The sequence below is a fragment of the Trachemys scripta genome, chromosome 18, assembly GCF_013100865.1.
Source record: "Trachemys scripta elegans isolate TJP31775 chromosome 18, CAS_Tse_1.0, whole genome shotgun sequence".
Classification (NCBI taxonomy): Eukaryota; Metazoa; Chordata; order Testudines; family Emydidae; genus Trachemys; species Trachemys scripta.
In genome coordinates this window covers 2,889,877-2,900,350 of record NC_048315.1, presented here as the reverse complement: position 1 = coordinate 2,900,350, position 10,474 = coordinate 2,889,877, and the positions used below count along the sequence as shown (strand labels likewise).

Genomic DNA, 10,474 nt, shown 5'->3' with positions numbered 1-10,474 from the left:
CATCCCGCAGCCCTTGAGCCATGGCCGAGGCCCCAGCCTCCTGTCAGAACGGCCCCTCTATCCGCCACTCCCCTGGGCCTGCCCTGGGAGAGGCCCCAATGGACAGCCCGCCCCAGTCCCGCTCACCTGCTGCCTCCTCTCAAGGATGCTCTGGCAGCAAGCACCTTTCCTCTCTTCTGCAACGGTCCTAACGGCCGCCAGGGGGCTAGCGCCGCGGGGCACCCTGGGAAATGTGGTTCGCTCTCTCAGACCCTCCGGACTACAAATCCCATGATCCTGAGCGCAGCGGAACCTGGCAGAGAGGCTAGGCCTGAAGTGGCGGAGCGTGCCGGGAGTCATAGTTTTTTTTTACGGGGGCTGCCGCAAGGCACGCTGGGATGTACAGGCGCATAGCGGTTAGAGACGGGCTACAAGGGCCGTGAATCCCGGCGCGCCTTAGCCCCTCGGTGACGGGCACGCTGGGAGTTGTAGTCTGCTGGGACGAGGGTGTCGCAGCCCGCCCGCGAGTCGTTACACTGTGTCGAATCGGCTGCTGCGGAACCACAGGCGGCCGGGGCAGAAGCATCCCCTCCGACTCCGCGTGTGGAATCTACGGCCGGGCGGGCAGCGACTGAGTTTACCCGGCCTGTCATGGCGACGGCCTCCTCCCCGGGGGGAAACACTCCCGCCGGCCCCGGGCCTGAGCCGGCCGGGCCGGTCCAGCTGCAGTACAGCCTCCTGCTGGAGCACCTGGTGGGGGAGCGGCGGGGGCCGCGCCAGGCCCGGGCCCTGGACCCCGCCGCGCTGGGGGGCATCCCGGCCCCGCCCAAGAGCGACGAGCAGAAGCTGATCGAGCGGGTCATGGAGAGCTGCGGGTTCAAGGCGGCGCTGGCCTGCGTGGGAGGTGCGGCGCGGGATGGGGGCGGGGTGGCAGCTGGCGCCCATCTCCCCTTCCCGCCTCTCGAGCTGCCTGGCCCCCGGGGCAGGATCGCAGGAGCCCCCTGTCCTGACCCAGGCTGGGGTGCTGCAAGCAGAGGCCTCGTGGCTCATCTTAGACAAGAGACGGGGGGTGGTGGAGGGTTATAAAATCACCAGTGGAGCGGGGAGCGTGGATAGGGAAGGGTTATTTGCCCATTCACGTAACACAAGAACTGGGGCGGGGGGTGTGTGTCACCCAATGAAAGGAACAGGCGGCTCATTTGAAATAAACCTAAAGAAATACCTCGTTGCACAAGGCTCAGTCACCCTGCCGAACTCGTTGCCGGAGGATGTTATGAAGGCCAAAACTATAACTGGGTTCAAAAAAGAACTAGATAAATTCATGGAGGACAGGTCCGTCAATGGCTATTAGCCAAGAAGATCAGGATCACAACCCCCATGCTCTCGGTCCCTAAACCTCTGAGTGCTAGAAGCAGGGACTGGATCACTCTGTAATTGCCCTGTTCTGTTCATTTCCTCTGAAGGATCTAGCACTGGCTGTCAGAAGACAGGATACTGGGCTAGCTGCACCATTGGCCTGACCCAGTATGACTGTTTTTATATTCGGGTCAGTTACTTCTTCCTCCCTGAGCCTCAGTTTCCCACTTTGTACACATGACTCTCCATTACTGGCCCCGGGGGGGTAACAGAAGGGCTGCCTGGGGTGCTTGGAGATGTGCTGTGTTGTTAATGTGAAGGGGGGGGGGGGGAAGGAGAGAGAATCCACTCTCCTGACCACAAATGTCTTTTACAAGCTGTAATGTACCAGGATGCTGGGACTTTTGTTGTGATGACAGTGCTGCAATCAATGGGGAAATATTCTGTTCTCACTGGGTTTTTTTATCTTCTTTAGGTTTTGTTTTGGGAGGAGCATTTGGTGTATTCACAGCAGGCATTGATACCAACGTAGGGTTTGATCCCAAGGATCCCTATCGTACACCAACGGCAAAAGAAGTCCTTAAAGATATGGGGCAACGAGGGATGTCCTATGCCAAAAACTTTGCCATTGTGGGTGCTATGTTCTCCTGTACTGAATGCCTAGTAGAGTCTGTAAGTAGCCATCAGAAATGCTTTCATTCTTTAGAAACCCTTGACATGTGTGCGTTCCTAACTACCTTGCTCTTGAGCTACACTAAAGCGACCTTGGGTGATGGAAAAAAGCTCGAGGAGGAAAATGAAGCACACCTAGCCTGTTGGTTTTCAGGGTTTTCCAGACTCTGATTCCTTGTTATAACAGAAAAAAGTACAGAACCATCCTCTTCATCATTTCACCACAGAGGAAAAAAGGGAGGGTCATTGCAACCCTGTTAGGGCACACTTGGTACTAAAGATCATTCCAGTTCCAGAGCTGGATAAATATATGGGTCATTTTGGGGACTATATTTTAAAGACTAGCCACCCTTTTTAAAAAATAAAAAAATCTCAGTATCAGTTACCCATAATTATTTGTGCCTGTAAAATTTTAGAAGCAAAAAGGAGGTTAATTTTGGATCGTGTCCTGGATCTCATTTTGTAGCTAGAGAGCAAAGTGACCTTGCGTAGCTCAATGCTAAAACGTTTGACTTTCATATTTCCTTAGGAATAAGGCAACAAGTTTCTTTATTTTAATTGGAACATGTAATTAACTCATGTAGAAGAATAAGGGTATGTCTACATGGTAATAAAACACCCATAGCTGGCCCTTGTCAGCTGACTCAGGCTCACGGGGCTACAGTTGGGCTTGGGTTGGAGGCTAGGCTCTGGGACCCTCTCCCCCTTGCAGCATTCCAGAGCCTGGGCTCCAGCCTGGATGTCTACACTGCAGTTTCATAGTCCCACAGCCCAAACCTTGCAAGCCCAAATCAGCTGATACAGGCCAGCCACTGGCGTTTCATTGTGGTGTAGATGTACCCTAAGTGTCTTAGGGAATACTCCCCCCTTCCCCCAAGAAGTCTCATACCAAAGGTCAACGTTGCTCGCTGCTGGAGAGTTAGGGACAAGCATATTCAGCTGTGAGTCAAGGGGAGTGGAGGAGTGTTTTTATTTTCAAAAACTAACATTCAGTAGCTATGCTAATAGTTCCATGTGCACTTTCCTACTGTGACTCCATTGTGTTTCTCCATTCTGCAGTATCGTGGAAAATCAGACTGGAAGAACAGTGTTATTAGTGGGTGCATCACTGGAGGAGCCATTGGCTTTAGAGGTTAGTAGCACTTACTTTAAACTGTTTGTGTGCTAGCTCTGGCCAAGACTGCCCGCTACATGGATGTACTGCAAGCTGTTCTAGACATCCCACGTGCAGAACACTTCCACAGAATATTAAGGGGGCATCACCATGGAACTTGTAATGGTTCAAAATGAGTTAAATTAGCGTTAGGTGCTGCATCTGCTTCCCTGCTAATTGGTGGCTATATAATATTTTGCTGTCATCTAAAATGTTTTACTTTCTCCTGTGGTTTGAAAGACCCACACAGACCCGGAGGGATGATTGTATAAGTGATACAGTGAAACGGACTATACACAAGCATCAGTCAAATGGAAAAATGAAACATTTTTATTCAAAGTTTTCTGAGTAACTTTGGGTGTTATTACACTTGGCTAAGATGTAGAATAACCACTGAAACCGAATATTGTACAGGAAATATCACCAGCAGCTGGCACCCCAGAGTGAGTCTAGCTAGTAGCCATCAGAATGGGGCTTAGTCCAGCACCAGTCACTGCTTATCACCTGGGCTCTTGGCAAGAACCCACCAAATGCTCCTTTGGTAGGAACATGCATGGAAGGGGGAGCTGTGGTTGTGCCGAAGCACAGGGTTATGGTGCTTTTCAGCAAAGTGGGTGTTCTTCCTTCCTTTCCCTTCCTCAAAGAGCATTAAGGGAAGCAAACAGCTCTAGAAAGGGCTTCTAATTAAGTCTATTATACTGTGTCTGGCCTGGACCTAATCCTTTTAGAGCCCTTAAAGCAGCTGCTGCCTTTCTGTCCCCATCATACTGTTTAGCCACCATAAGTCACCTGCAGTGCTGAGATCAGAGCCAAGTGAATCCAGCCAACTGTTGAAACAGCCATTGGAGCTGGCAATATTCATTTGCAGCCCTTCAGAGGCAGAGAAACCATAACAAAGCTCAGTTAGTTCAGCACGCAGGCCCAGCCCTTGTGGTTCCAAGTGCAGCGTGTGCCAAATTCCTGGGATCCATTTAAGTCCCCTAATCCAATTAAAAGTGGAGTGCAAGATTCTCTGCATGGAAGACTCTGCAATCCTGGGACCTCTTCAGGGCCAGCAGCGTAAGCCAGTAAATGGGAAGAAATGCAGGGCGTTTCTAATTCTCCCCCTTCCCTTTTTGCATTGCAGCTGGTTTAAAAGCAGGGGCCATTGGCTGTGGTGGCTTTGCGGCATTCTCGGCAGTGATTGATTATTACCTACGGTAACAGCGCAGTCCGGTGGGGAAGTTTCACTTCTGTTCCAGTGCCGCTGGTAAGAGCTGTGGGTTCACCAGACTTACTTCCTTGCCTTTGGAGCGGTGATCAGAGCAGGATGGTGCCTGCTGTTTCCTAAATGACTGATAATCCTTTCACCCCTGGTCCTGGCAGGCTGATCTCATGCCCAGGCGCTGGAGTTCCTTGGAATTGAGCCAGGCTTTTGGACACACAGTGGTCAGTGTCATCATCGGAATGGATAAACTGTCAGTTTCCAAGAACTAAGCCTTTTCTCGCTAAGCCTTCCGGACCCTTTGGGCTCTGACTTCTGGGGAGTGTTTTGCTGGTGTTGAAAGAGGCAAGCTGTCAGGATCTTGATAAATAAATGCAGCAAGCTAGGTTGTCACAGTTTGCTGCGAACATTTAACAGTAACGGGTTTGCAACTTGCTGTTTCTACACAACAGAGCAAGACCTTGTGGGGGAAAAGAATAATTAATTCCAGGCATTTCTTAATACCCGCTGGAGAGTACCTACCTTCTGTGTAATGCTTTAAAGCACAACTAAATAGGAACCAACTTTCCTTACCATATCTTCAAGAGAACCAAGTGAAAAGGCGTTTTACCTAGTGATGGGTGTGGCAGCTCAGTCACTGGCAACATTTCAACAAAACAATTTAGGAAAAAGCAGCTTGTTGGCAGAAGTATAATATTATGTGGCAAGCCTGTCTAGCTAAGCTAATCTCACTGTAGTAACACAGCAACTGATAAGCTACTGCTTCATCTGCCATTGGATCAAAAAGTTAGTTCCAAAAGTTGTTTATAGACTAGAAAGCCATTGCATTAGAACGGTGTCAGGAGCTTCATCGGTACTTAGCAGCACACACTCCTTTCCCATGATGCGCATGCTCTGTGGTGCTGGCTATTACTAGACGCTGTATTGTGCACTAGAGCTACCAGCTGGACTGGAGTATGACTTTAGGTCATATTTCAGACTGATTTCTGATTAAATCATGCATGAAGTTTCTCTCGCACTGGGTTGGGGGACTGCTGCAGTAAATGCTAGTTAGCGGCACGCTGCCAGGAGGTACACGTTAATAGGCTCTTCCAAGGGGAGACGGAGGTTCAAGGCCATGCTGGGTATGCATGCTGAACAGCTGTGAGCAGTCTGATGCCTTACACCTTCTCAACTAAGCCTGGCTGTGCAGAGCTGTGGCTGAAAGTGGCATTCCTCTCTCATTGAATGTAGAGGAAGATGTTAAGCCTGGGATCACTGCAGGGTGTTATGGGAAGTGAGCAAAGCTGGAGTCAAGGTCAAGTGTTACTACAGCATGCAGCAGGATGGAGGAGACGGACACTCGGGTTAAGTGTGTTTAGCTTTCCAAGTGGCGCTGAAAGGGCTGGTCTTCCATCGCTTCCGGCTTCCTCAGGGGGCTTATCCGTAGTGTAGGCATAGTTGACTGTTCATTAGCACCCGTGAGTTCTGGTTGCCACATTTCTAAGACAGCTGATCCCACACCTTAGCCCAAACATGGTTAGTTTAGTAGGCTCAGGCCTGCTTAAGCTGGTATTAACCTGGTTTGCCTTTATGAATGGCTCAACCACCACTACTCTCTGAAGTGGTCTAGAGCCCGGGCTCCTGAGATGGGGGGTTTCTAACTTCCAGTGTAGGCCCCTTGGTGAATCATGGCCACCCATTCACAGGCTGCTGACAGCCTTGGGGTAATGACAGCCAGTGCTTACATGGAACGGTGAGAGCAGCAGCAGGGTTTTAGCTGTGCTTGAGGAGTGTCCCTTTTGGAAAGGGAAACCGTGCTGTCTTCCACCCCTGTGTCCCCCCAATCAGCTGGAGGGGGGGGAGCCAGGCCCATGTGAGCGCTCAGGTTGCCAGAGCAGGCTGGCTAGTGTGCTCAGCAGTGGATCAGTGACACGGCAGTCAGCTGCTACTAATAAGATGGCTCCTTGCTGTAGAGACCTGCCTGCCCAGCAGGAGCAGTGTGTGCGCGTGGGCCTGAGAGAGCCATGCGGTAACTAGCAGGTGTTACGCTGGGGGGGGGGGGGAATTAACCAGCCTGCTGCCTCTTGATGCAAACAGCTACACCACAGAGCTACTTTTTGTGCAAACGTCAGGGCTTTGCATTTTATTAACATTTTTTCACATGGTTTACATCCATTGAAAGTTTATAATCTACAGAAGTTGAAACAGAACACAAACAAAAAATAGATCTTAACTTAGTAAAAGTCAAATATGAATGAACCGTTCTATTCTACCTGTAGCCATAAGAGTCCGACACCTCCCACCCCGCTGTAGGAAAAATGAAAAACACAGCCCATGCGATTGCCACAGTTTGTGCAGGGGGCTGGTCTCCAGCCCTTTGACCTGGCGTGGGGTGGGGGCGGGCCATAGTTTCCCTTTGGAATGACACCACAGTTGACAGATGTAGGTACATAAAACACACAGGGGTCCATTGTGCAGTTAGATCTTCGCTCAGCCCCATTCTCCAGGGCAAAGTGTGACACCTCGTCAGTGTGTCCAACGCCATTTCTCATCTGCTCCGCCAGCAGGCCAGCGGTGGGGGCTGGAGTGTAAGCCCTTTAGACTGACATTGCCAGACTTCCCTCTCCCTTTAGCTGCTTCAGTGCTGTGGGGCTAGCAGCTGCGTTCAGCCCCCCTGAAGCTGGTCTTTAGGACATGCCTGGTGCTTTCAGCAGGTGGAACAGCAGTTAAAGGCAGCGCTTCTGCTACAAGGGATATGCTTGGTCACCCCAAATAAACCAGCTGTCCATCGGCATTTGGCACAGAGGGTGTGGGGGCAGTGGGCGGGGCTCCCCCCCCCCCCAAGAACAGGGGCTCAGTGGTCAGAACAGGCAGGGTTAGTTTCCTTGGCAGGTCCCAGCACCTGTCTGTGGGCTCCGGGCATGGGGGCAGGTTGGGGTGCTCTCAAGCTATGAGAGCAGGAGCCCACAGAAGAGCGAACACAAGATACAAGTGTTTGTCTGTGGGGCACGTCCCAGCCAGCAGGTGGAGCCATCGCTGCCTTGCCACAAGGGCTGGAGGGAACCAGCTGGGGGGCAGCTGTCCCAGCCGGCTGCATGGATCAATGGATGTGCTTTAGCTTCCACGGTGTCAGGCTGGTGGAACGAGGGAGGGCCACATGGGGAGAATCCAGCTCCTATTCCAAGCACCCGGGGCTTTCCCCTTCCAGCCCCGTCTCCATGAGGCTCTGCCCTTCGAGTTCACTGTCAGCTCAGAAGCTGTTTACCTTGGTGCAGGAAGGAACAAAAAGCAGCTGTTGTTCTACAGCCTCCGGTAGCCTCCTGCGGTGTTTACAAGGGGCCGGCCTGCGTGTGGCTGGGTGGCACCAAGGCAGAGCCTGGCTCCCTTCCTCCCCTGCGCCTGGTTCTCAGAAGGGTAGCGTAGCGGAGAGGCTGCCCAGTGCAGCTCCCGGCGGGAAGAGGCCCCCCCGGTTAATACTGGGGAAGGAACCTAAGTGCCCTGTTACACTGTGCTGCTGCCCAGTCTCCATTAGCCGACTGCCAGAGAGGAACGGGTGCTAAGGCATTGCATTGACGAGGGATGTGAGACTTTCAGGACAGTCGCTCCCTCGCGCTGCAGTACTGAGGGCGTTCTCCCAGCGGATCACTCCAGCAGGTGTGCTTCGGGGAGCTCCTGGCGTAACCTCGGCCATACCGAACGTCCCCGGAGACACAGCCGGGGGCTAGAGGCTAGTCAGTTTGCACACCCAGACGGAGGCGGGGTAATAGTGGTAGCGTAACGGGACAGCCCTTTCTTCTTTCCACACTAGCCTACCAAAGGCACCTCCACCCCCTCCTAGAGAGCAGGTTACCCCCAACACTACACAGCGGGAGGGGAACAGCAGGGGGATAATCACAGAGTACACAACAAACAGGCAGAAAGCACAGGCCACGGGCCCTAGAGGACGAAGCCATAAAGCACCTGGAACGGACGTTAAAAAGCTCCCTTCCTTCCCCCACACACTCTTGTGGCCAAAAGTTTGCTCCAAGAGGGAGCAGAGTCCAGATGCAGAGTCCTCCATTCACATGGCCAGCAAGGCAAAGTGGAGCTTGTCTTGATGGATAGAAAGGGGGAGCCCTTGGTCCCTTCTCAGCCTCTGAAGCAAGAGGCCAGCCAACGCTGCACATGCACGCACAGGGGACTAGTCAAAACAAACAGGCACTGGTGCGATGCTGCAGGCTTCGAGCAGGGCAAGCAGAGGGGACGTTTGGCTGAAGCTGGAGAGGGTGAAAGGAAAGTTGCAATGGCCTTCGAAGGAGCCTGGCAGGAAAGGAACGAAGCGAGGAGCCCGCGGCCCTTGTCAGTCACTACCTCTTCTGTCGAACGAATATACATAAAACAATTCCTGACCACGAAGGTACGTAAGACACGACTACTAGACAGAGGGCGCGCAGGGCCAGGGCCAGGGCTGGAGGTCACGTCCTGGGGAAGTGCCCCTCTCCCCGCAGGGGCAAGGCTAGTCTGTGCTGTACCCCACGCTCCGGGAGGCTGGGTTTGTGTGCGGCTGGTGCCTTCTCAGCGCAGGCTACACGTCTGTGGAGAAGTAGAGTGTGTTGCGTTTCAGCTCAGCGAAAGAGATGGGAGGGTGCTGCAGGTAGTAAAGGAGAACCTGGACCTGCAGGGGACAGAGGAGAGAGTCAGGGCTGGGCACGGAGCTGGTGAGGGGACAGAGCCGCCAGTCCAGCCCCTGCCTCCAGCCATTAGAAGAACCTTCACGTGGGAAAAGCGGGGAGAGGGGATGAGTCTATCCATGAAGGTGACTAAACCCAGCCCTTCTCTCACAGGGCAAACCAGGGCTGGTTAATGCACGGCGCACCGAGCTGAGGGGCCTGCTCCACTGCAGGTTTTTAACGCAGTGGCACCTAGAGGCCCACTCAGGATTGGACCCCCCCCGTGCCAGGTGCTGTACACAAAACAATTCAGCCCCTGCCCCACTGCTGACGGGCACGTGCGCTACGGAGACAGCAGACACTACAAAACTCCCCGAAGCCAGTCACTGAACCCAGCTCAGATTTACCCACGCTGCATGGAACAGGCATCCTGGCTGAGACGGACAGAGCCGCCTCCCCCCAGGCAGCTCTGCACAGCTGGCCAGCGGCTTTCGGGGGCTTTTTGGCTCCAGAATCAGGCTGAGGCAGGAGACTGGTCCTGGATGAGCCAATGGGCTGAGCTGGTGGCCGTCTGGTAAACAGCAGAACAGTCTCCCAACGGGGTGGCCTCTGCTGTTTCCCAGCTGGGCAGGAAGATCAGGTTGCCTTGCAGGGACATGCATGGAGACGCCTGCACCACATGCACAGGAGAGCATGGACTGACGGCAACCAGAAACGTTCTGGGTTAGGCAACCCGGCGGGACAAACAAGTTCAACACGGCAGGTATGATGGTGCCGAGGCCAGCCCTGTGCATGAACTAGGAGGATGTGCCTGCTGGAGGGGCTGCAGCTCTGCTCCGACACCCGGGGAACGCCCTGTACGGTGTGAGCCGCAGCTCAGCGAGGGGAAACACACGCACGGCCCAGGAGAGGGCACTGCTTCCCCAGGGCAGCGGTCGGCCCCCCATACCTGTGCCATAACGTCGTGGGACCAGATGTCAGAGGCCAAGGTGAGGTGTCCTTTGCTCTCCACCTCGGAGGGTCTCAGCAGTGTTGGGCCAAAGACCGTGGCCAGGTTGTGAAGGGACATTTTGTTGATGGGCTCCTTTTCGGCAACCCTGCGTGGGGGGGCGGGGAGGGGGAGAGTCAGTTCACGGCAGAGGTGGATCCGGAGCCACCCCAGAGCTGCCCTCGCAGGCTGCCTGGCTGGGTGCAGGGCTCCCAGAGCCACTCACGCTCCCCTGGACAGAGCAGGGGAGGGGAGCAGTGAGCTGAGCTGCTCTCAGCCCCTTTCCAAGCTGCCCCCACGGGCGGAGCACTGCTGGCCACAGCGTCTGTGTGGGACAGGCCGGGCGCACTGCAGGGCTCTGTCCACCTCCCGCTGGAGACGGGACCCGATTCGCTGGCTCAGCACCCGCCGGGGATTGTGCTGCCAGCCCTGTACTGCTGTCTTAGACAGTACGATGTGCCGGTGCCCCGTGAAAGCCCCCCTTCCCCTGA

General features: G+C 54.1%; 2 protein-coding genes across 5 annotated transcripts in view; one reads left to right on the top strand and one right to left on the bottom strand.

The window, feature by feature from the left end:
* The first annotated feature begins 406 nt into the window (after positions 1-406).
* TIMM22 (translocase of inner mitochondrial membrane 22) lies at positions 407-4,784 on the top strand. The gene is made up of 4 exons (XM_034752302.1): positions 407-883; positions 1,811-2,007; positions 3,067-3,139; positions 4,287-4,784. Exons 1-4 carry the CDS (start codon positions 631-633, stop codon positions 4,361-4,363), a joined length of 600 nt encoding a protein of 199 aa, XP_034608193.1. The 5' UTR covers positions 407-630; the 3' UTR covers positions 4,364-4,784.
* A 1,673-nt stretch (positions 4,785-6,457) lies between these two features.
* The window catches only part of ABR (ABR activator of RhoGEF and GTPase), a 96,798-nt gene continuing 92,781 nt past the window's right edge, over positions 6,458-10,474 (bottom strand). For all 4 annotated transcript variants that reach the window (XM_034752286.1, XM_034752287.1, XM_034752288.1 and 1 more), the window contains 2 exons: positions 9,945-10,092; positions 6,458-9,000 (listed from right to left, as the gene is read on the bottom strand). In XM_034752286.1, coding sequence (XP_034608177.1) covers positions 8,911-9,000; positions 9,945-10,092 — 238 coding nt within the window. In that variant the 3' untranslated portion in view covers positions 6,458-8,910. The remainder of the gene's footprint in view (positions 9,001-9,944; positions 10,093-10,474) is intronic.